The sequence below is a fragment of the Notothenia rossii genome (genome assembly GCF_949606895.1).
Source record: "Notothenia rossii genome assembly, chromosome: 11".
Lineage (NCBI taxonomy): Eukaryota > Metazoa > Chordata > Actinopteri > Perciformes > Nototheniidae > Notothenia > Notothenia rossii.
The window spans coordinates 27,521,617-27,530,708 of NC_136910.1; the positions used below are offsets into that span (position 1 = coordinate 27,521,617).

Below are 9,092 nucleotides of genomic sequence, written 5' to 3' on the forward strand. Positions count from 1 at the left end.
TAACTATAATGATCATATGAACGTGCGCCTCGGAAATAATTGTTTGCATTAATCATGACCAAAACGTTTGAGAGCCGGCCACTAGCTCGCTAGCACCAGAAGCTAACAACAACGATCTCCGGTACCGGTGCGCTCTCTCTCTCTCTCTCTCGCTCGCGCACGCACACAAAATGACTCATTCCACACACACACACACAGAGCCGAGCTTGAATGAAACACAGAGACCCAGACGTACTTGTACTGTACTGTAACTTTTCAAATTATGATCTTCTTTTTATTCATTTTTTTTCTAAACAGTGACCCTCTCTCTTTTTGTCCCGATACATTTATATAAAAACCTGTCTGAAAATGAGCTGATCAGATTTTGGCCACTTTATGATGTCATTTGGCTTGTGTAACCAGACAATAACCCAAGGTAACCCCCCCCCATCACCTGAATCTCCTCCTAGAGCACCATTGGGTTATTTTAACCAAATAACTCTCAGAGGGGCGTGGGAAGTGGCTCCTTATTGTCATCTGTAGTAACAGACAGAGAATCAGCACTTTTGGAACAGGGCTGAAACAGAGGGGATTATGGGATGCTACAATGGGTGATTTGTTATGGTATTTCAGCCAAACACTTCAGACACGTTTTGTATATAACTGAGACCTATAATGTATTGATGATTAACAGTGTAATAGGTGACCTTTAAGACTATGTTGCTTAGTTTGTTGGAATAATCAAAAGCCAACTTCTTGATGTCGTTTGATGTAAAAAAAAACGTTTGCCCATTTCATGCCCTTGCACAAAAAATAGGCATCTGTCTTGTCTCCAGCCCCATTTGCCGACTGTTTTCTTGGGCAATATTGTCTACTGTGTGTGTGTGTGTGTGTGTGTGTGAGAGAGAGGCTGAGATGCACAAACCTTATATATATGCATAATCAGAATTGTAATTCTCATACACGCACTGCATAATACCACAATATGGAAGGCCTTTCTAAGAAAATTGTAGCATATTTTATTCAAAAGAAATGTACATACTGAACTGCTGTGTAATACATTGTACACATGCAGTTTGAATTGTAGACAAAAATTAGTGTAGGTACACTAGAACGTGAGAACAGTGTATACAGTAATGTCGTTATGGTAACCTGCTTCACTACATCCACACTCAGGAACTCCGGTCACAGATGAGTACGGCCAGCCGGTAGATGTTGAGTAGGACCACCAGGAGGTTCTTAATGGCAAAGAAGATCAGCATCTGGTGAGCCACATTGAAGTAGATCATAACGGTGAGGCGGACCACCAAGAAGGGCCCGTCCTGGATGAGCAGAGCCTCCACGGTGCTCCAGATATCAGTCCGGAGGTTAGAGAGGAGGGAGGGGGCGGGCTCCGAGGCCTGGTCTGAGGAACCCGCCATCACTGCCACACCCAGGAGAAAATCATTACAAGTTAACTCTGTAAGCTCAGTTGTAATATGACATTAAAAAGGTGTGTGCCCTCCTACTGTTTTATCAATGTTTGATACAACCCAGTGCTACACCATTTTATGAGCATTTTTTTCTTCTTAACAACTGCTGTGAGGTTAATCTTACCTGTGTTTCCTTAAAGACCCTGTGAAGTGTGCACCTGTGCATGATCTGTTATGCTAATACGTATAGTAATGACCAAAATTGTCCATTGGAACCCATATCAAAAGATGTTGGAATAGCAACGAATTTGACGAGTTTTGAATTTGCCGGGGAAATCTGCAGTCGACCTTCGCCTTCGTGGGCGTGGCTTGCGATCTACTGCGTGACTTCACGAGATGGACGCCGCCGCACTGTTTACATTCACCACCGTTCATTTTTTCTCTTTTTCAAAGTCGAATTTCTCAACGTTTTTGAGCTAGTATTTTCCTGGAAAGTGTGTCGGAGTCGACTGGAAGTGATTGCCAATCGAGAAAACCTGACAATGGAGGCGACAGTGAAGAAAGAGGGATGAAAAACACAGGAGAAACGATGCATTGCCGCTGGCTGTAGTAATGTCAAGTCTGCCGAAGTGGCGATGTTTCTGTTCCCAAAAGATGAAGGTGAGCCTGGCTGGTGTCATTGTTTCGTAGATTCTTTGATTGATCATGATAAATAAAGGCCACTGGTCGATTCGAGAGAGAGAGAAAGAGAGACTGAGAGAGTTACAGGGTTGTCGTTAGCATCTGGTGCTAGCTCGGAGCTAACGGAGATTAGCTGTTTCAACAATAAGGAGAGGGAGAGTGCTCTCCTGTGGGACTGAGAGAGATAACGTCAGCTCAGGGAGGTAAACTGTAGCCTAAGTTATCTCAGTGGGTTTGGTCATCTATGTAAACAAATATTTCCATCTATGTAATATTAGTTGTATAAAATAGGTTAAGAAATCCTTCCAATGTTTTTTGATTATTGAAATATATGTTTCATATGAGTGTTGAGAGCTGTATCCATAAATCTCTTAATGTTGCCCTCAAAGTGCACCAAATTGATCACTTTCCTCATCTATCCTGTCCGAAAAGCTGTCCAAATCAATCATTTCTCTCACACTAGTATCACTTTCCAAAGTCTCCGCCATGTTTACAATCGCAACTGGGTACATCTTGTGACGTCACAGCCACTGCACAATCTGCAACTTCCGTTAGGCTCAGACGGCAAAATTAATAATTCATCAATTATGAATTATTACAAATTATTTTAGCCATGAACAGGCACAATGATATGTAAGGAATGAAACTGCCATTTCATTTTGGTGCAAAAAGATGCACTTCACTGGGTCTTTAAACACATTAGTCGAGATCAGCATTCATTCAAAACTTGATTAACATTTATGGAGAGGTGGGAAGTAGTGAAGTACAAATACTTCCTTAAGTAGATTCTTCTGGTATCAGTACTTTCCTCCACTATTTTTGCTTTTACTTCTTACATTTTCCAAACAGGCTTAAACTTTATATTGTATCTACATGCATTTGATGGCATGATCATTATTATTTAGAGTCATTGCTTGCCTTTTTCCACCTAATGTTTAACAGAAAACATTAATCTTTTCTTGGTCTTCTCTAAAGAAGAGGGACCAATGAGAACTCAGCATGTTTCCCATCATCATGTTGCTGTTAAACTACTGAACCTACCCACAGGGATTAATAAAGGTTCATTTTATCTTATCTTATCCTCGGAGCTGTACTAATGGCAGCAGTCACCAGGAAACAATTGCATTGCCTAAGCTAGTGTTAATTTCGTCAGCTATTTTTTAATTTAGTTTTAGTCTTAGTCCTGTGTTAAATTTCCTTTTAGTCATATTTAGTCACCTTCATCCTGTTTTTATTTAGTCAAGTTTTAGTCGACTAAAAGTCTGAGCATTTTAGTCTTATTTTAGTAAACTAAAACAGTAACTATTTTAGTCAAGATTTAGTCGACTAAAAGTCTGAGAATTTTAGTCATATTTTAGTCAAAGAAAACTAATTATTTTAGTCTACTTTTTGTCAATGAAAACTGTTGAGTCTTTTTTAGTCATCAGATTATATAGAACATTTCAGTCAAACTAGTCTAGCCAAAACCAATAATTTGTCATTTTAGTATATAAATAAATAAGATTATATCTTTTCCTTATTTGATGAAAAACACAGGTTGAATGATTAAGAATGCAGCTTTGCAGAGAGTATCTGGTCAGGTTTGTGGTGTTTTTACCAGCTGTGTTATGGCCACATTGCTTCCCTTCTGATGAATTCGCTTTTTTTTCTCCGCCTAATTGTAGCGAAAATGGGCCCAAATATCACATTGTTTCTTTCTCCCAAGCAGTGGTGGCTTTAGACTTTTTCGTTCTCAGTCATTTTGACGGACAGGATTGTAACATTTCCGTCATAATCCATTATTACCCGTCGAGTGCACAATTTATCACTCACTCGCGCTGACGGGGGGGTATTCGGTTAGCGCGAGTGCGACCACTGCTCCCAAGCCCTGTTGTTGCCATTTTATTTTCTGTTAAATAAGGTTAGTTAGACCATGAGTTAGACCCGAGTCTTCCTGACAATTCACATTGTGCCGCTGCCCGGTGTAATTGAAATGTACCGCCGCGCGCAGCACAGAGACACACAGCTGCACCAGAAATAGAACTGCTGGGAGAAAAACTGACTATCAGAAATGTAACGTTATCTTTGATAATATTTCGTCTCCTCATTTTTCGTCAACGAAAGTAAAGAGAGATTTTGGCATAGCTTTTATTTAGTAAACTACATTTTGGTCTCGTCGCTTTTCGTCAACGATATTGCATGATGATTTAGTTGCAGTTATTGTTTACTGCCGTCTGTGCCGTCTCGTCATCGTCTCGTTTTCGTCATGGAAAAAAAGGTCGTTGACGAACATATTTCGTCATAGCTTTAGTCAACGAAATTAACACTAGCCTACGCAGTAGCCTACGAAGCTAATTCAATGAAGTGTGATGTGGGCGCGCCTGCATCGGCACTGATTGATTGGACTTGGAACAGGTGTGTTAATCAACTGAGAGACTCAACGCTGAGAGACTCACAGCGGAGATACAAAAGGCAGTGGAGAGGTGTGAACCGAGGGCGTCGTTCGCAGCGGATAGAGCTTCCGGCGACGAAGACGTTCGAGTGTCAGGAGCGGGAGGTCTACCTCCTATAGATAGTCCGGGCCGGGAATTTAGTGAGTGCGAGCCGCGATCCCCCCTTACGCACGGCGATGCCAAAGCAACACAGACACCAGCTGTAGTGACTCAGTTCACGTCGTCCAGCAAAGCCGATTCCCGGGGAGTTGGACGGTGTCCTAAGCGTAGACCACGGGGGAGGGTCTCGCCGACTGGCGAGTTACGTATATATTTATATTGTTGTATGTCTTGTATGTAAATGTAAGTATTTTAGTGTGTATATGGAGGGAGAGCAGCAGGGGCGAGGCTACCACGAGTGGGAGCTCTCGCCCTAAATTGTGGGTTGGTTAACCATTCTCTTGCGTTTCGGGTCAAAAGTGACCAAATAACTTTTGTTTTAATCATAAATATTGTGTTTTTCATCCAATTGCCTCAATACCTTATGTTATCCTCCACACTAGGCCTCTGAATATATACACTTGATGATCACCACTTGCATTGAATTTTGACTGATTTATTCAACAGTGAAACACCCTTGATGTTTTCGGTCAGAATTGACCGCCACACACACACACACACACACACACACACACACACACACACACACACACACACACACACACACACACACACACACACACACACACACACACACACACACACACACACACACACACACACACACACACACACACACACACACACACACACACCTCTCCCTTTCTCGCGCTGTATGATACAATGTATCATACCTTCTCACAGGTGCGAGCTCTGTGCCCCTCGAGAAACACAAACCTCTCACTTTCTCGCGCTGAATGCACCTCCCTTACTGTCTCTCAAGCAGTTATATTTGCGCCTTGGTCACATTTGACTCATTGACACAATGAGCAGGCGGCCGATTAGGCGATTTTCTGTACGAGGGGCTCTGAACACATTTTTGGAACCAGATGAAGAGGAGATTGAACCAGATGAAGAGGAGATAGAGGAAGATGTCTCAGAAATGGAAGACAACAGCGATCCAGACTATGAGCCTACAACAGACCAGGAAGAGGCACCTGAGGGAGAGGAGGGAGAGGCCCCTGAGATAGAAGCCCCTGAGGGAGAGGCCCCTGAGATAGAAGCCCCTGAGGGATAGGAGCCTGAGGTGACATTCTACAATTTTGCATTGTTAACTATGTGCGTGAACACACACGAGCACACACATGAACGCACGCACGCACATTCTGATATGGTATATTTCTCTTTCAATAAATGTTCATTGAGGACAACAGTATCAGTGTCTTATTTTATATTCATCACAGTGAATGCTGAACTTGATGGGCCGGACCATGACATGAAACCAGGGGCGCCGTAAGGGGGTGAAAAGTTAGGACGATTCTAAGGGCCCGTGACTGACATGGGCCCCAAATGTTTAGAACATTAACAAAAAAAATTTAAGTAACCTTTCATCAATCCTCAATAATTAACATTAATAGAACGTTATATTGATAAAGTACTCACTAAACTAACGATTCATTTAACTTATTTTCAAACGCGGTGCGGCACCGGCACTTGCAGAGAGTGAAAGCATGTGAGGAGGGATGCTAGTACTTAGCCTACACACGTGTGTTGTACCATGTTTCAACGACCAACAAAGTCAGGCTCGAAGAAAAGAAGAGAAAGGAGAGAAAGACAAGAGAGAGGGACTACAGGGCGACAGTATGTCACCCAGTTGTTCACAAGAAAAGGTGGGTGTGGTCCATGAGTTGTGGAAATTAGTCTGTTAGCTAATGTTTTTTTGTTTACTAAGCTGACATTAAGTACTGTTAATATCTTTACAGAAAATTCAGAGGTCTTTCATTTCTCTACTCTTTTAGCAGACATTTAAAAAGGTATGGTAGGTAATTCACTTCAGAAACACTTTTTGTTATATTCCATGGAATGCTCTTAACTCTTGCTCTTAATAGCAATGAATATATATTAAATGCTTTGACAATAAATACATACAAAAATGTCATCTGTGGAAGCCGTGGCGCTGTAAAAAGCAGGACCAATCATCTGAGCCGGCCCGGCTAAAAGGACTGGATGGTCTACCTGCCTGTCAGCCTTCCATCTGTGAACAAACTTATCTCATTATTATTTATTTATTTATCCGGTTTCTACGGAGCCCTGGAGGGTTCATAGAGAGAAAAATAAATAAAACGTGGCCACGTTTTACTAAAGCGTGCGCACGAGTTACTAAAGCGTGCGCACGAGTTACTAAAGCGTGCGCACGAGTTACTAAAGCGTGGCCACGAGTTACTAAAGCGTGCGCACGAGTTACTAAAGCGTGCGCACGATTTAATAACTAAAGCGTGCGCACGATTTAATAAAGCGTGGCCTCGTTTTGTGTGTGTGCGCGCACACGTGTGTGTGTGTGTTTGTGTGAGGGGCGTTTGGGTGGGGGGCGGCATTTGTTTATGATAGTATCGTTCGTTCCGGTGTACTCCGGCAGGACTATCACATCGAGATTAAGATTAAACGAATTTCTTTCACTTGGGAATACACATATAACTATGGAGAACCAGATTTGTGTAAATTACTGTTCGTGGTCATTTGAAAACAAATGCCGGTGGTGTCGGACACACACAAACACACCGAGCACGCACACAGAGCGGAGCTGAGCGTGCACACACACACACACACACACACACACACACACACACACACACACACACACACACACACACACACACACACACACACCATGCGCCCCGGTGACAGGACATCTCCTTCATAAAACGAGGCGGAATACTCTGGTAGTTCGATGTGTGTAGAGGTGTGTGTGGTTAAACGTAGCAGCCTCGATCTCTATTAAGCGGTTCTAATGAAGGGAAACACAGTGAAGTAAACAGTAAAAGGCACAGCTCTTTGCAGCTGGTGCTGCTCTTCTCAGATTCTGCTGAGTTACACGTTACTGCCTCCAGAGCCCTGTACTACGGAGCCAGTTCAACAGACCCTGGATATGTTCGATTTACCCGGCTTAACTAGCCCTAACAAACGCAATGTCAATAAGCGGTCCTGCGAAGCTGGTTATCAACTCAGTAAATCAACCAGGGTTTCTCTGACCGGCTGAGAGCGCGTTCACGTGAAAGGGACGGGGTTAGCAACATTTGACCAATCACAAACATGGAGACGCGTGCTGACAGCGCAGTGTCATACTTCATGAATGAATAGTGTAAATAGCGAATCCTGCTTCGTAGCACAGGCCACTGGTGCCGCAGAGATTTCATAAAGTGAAGGAGGTTTTCCTTCTATAAAACAGCTGTGGGCAGCAGATACTGTGAGTCACGGACAGGAATCCCTCAATATAAATAAAACAAGGCCAAGCTTTATTAACTCGTGCGCACGCTTTATTATATCGTGCGCACGCTTTAGTTATTAAATCGTGCGCACGCTTTAGTAACTCGTGCGCACGCTTTAGTAACTCGTGCGCACGCTTTAGTAACTCGTGCGCACGCTTTAGTAAAACGTGGCCACGTTTTATTTATTTTTCTCTCTATGAACCCTCCAGGGCTCCGTAGGTTTCGTTTATCACCGATGTATTTTGTTATACACACATTCCTTCACATTTACATTTTAATTTGCATAAAAGTATTTCGTTAGGCCTTCTAACATGTTTTTAAATATAACTACGTTTGTAGAGTTTGTAAATTAACATGAACCGAAGCTGTTGCCTGGCAACTCAATCGCACAACGTCACGTCCGTTAATTCCACATCCACACGCATGGATTAACATTGATTTAATACATTAATGTAGCCTTTTTTTCTGCTAAAAGAGATGTCGACCAGCTGGGGAAACAAGAAAATCGGCGTAATCGAGTGTGACTATTAAAAAATAAATAATTATTATATTAATATTGACAATAACAACCGACCGTCGGGGTAGCATTTGTTTGTCATTTCCGGTTATTTCTCCACTGGTTAACATGGGTTAGCAATACTGTGTAACTGTCATGTTTGAAGGGACGAAATCGTGACATCTTCACGTCTCCCAGCATGGTAAATCGTCACATGTTCACGTCTTGCCGTGATATCGGGTTGAAAATAGCATGGGAAGGGGGGTATGACCTAACGCAAGAGAAGGGTTAAGTGCATGTGTGTGCCGTGTGTGTTTACAATTGCCGAGTTGTGTGCCTCCAGTAGAGGGTGTTCGCGTGCCGTGTTCTTTGTCTGGTGTGCCGTGCTAAAGCTATTAAACTAGCCCTGTTTGAAGTGTATAAAGTGGGCTCCACAGTTAGTGGGGGTTCCTTGTGTCCCGTGGACTCGCTTCCTCTCTTGCTCTCTCCTCTTATCAATGAACTGTTCTTATAATAAAGATTGTCCTATATTTTGTACATAGCTGTCTCTGTATTTATTGAAAGGTTCTCACAAAGTGGTAGTGTTTCCTGCCACACCTGAGCGAATCCAACATATATTACAGAAGCAAGGCAGAAAGAAAAATGTCAGAGACAGGTGAAGTTAGCGATATCCCTACGACTGAGAACA

At 42.7% G+C, this 9,092-nt stretch overlaps 1 protein-coding gene across 2 annotated transcripts in view; it reads right to left on the bottom strand.

Annotated features, from left to right (window-relative positions):
• Positions 1-439: 439 nt before the first annotated feature.
• LOC307023984 (transmembrane protein 26-like) overlaps positions 440-9,092 on the bottom strand; it is a 17,163-nt gene continuing 8,510 nt past the window's right edge. For both annotated transcript variants that reach the window (XM_079657727.1, XM_079657728.1), the window contains exon 3: positions 440-1,402. In XM_079657727.1, coding sequence (XP_079513853.1) covers positions 1,152-1,402 — 251 coding nt within the window. In that variant the 3' untranslated portion in view covers positions 440-1,151. The remainder of the gene's footprint in view (positions 1,403-9,092) is intronic.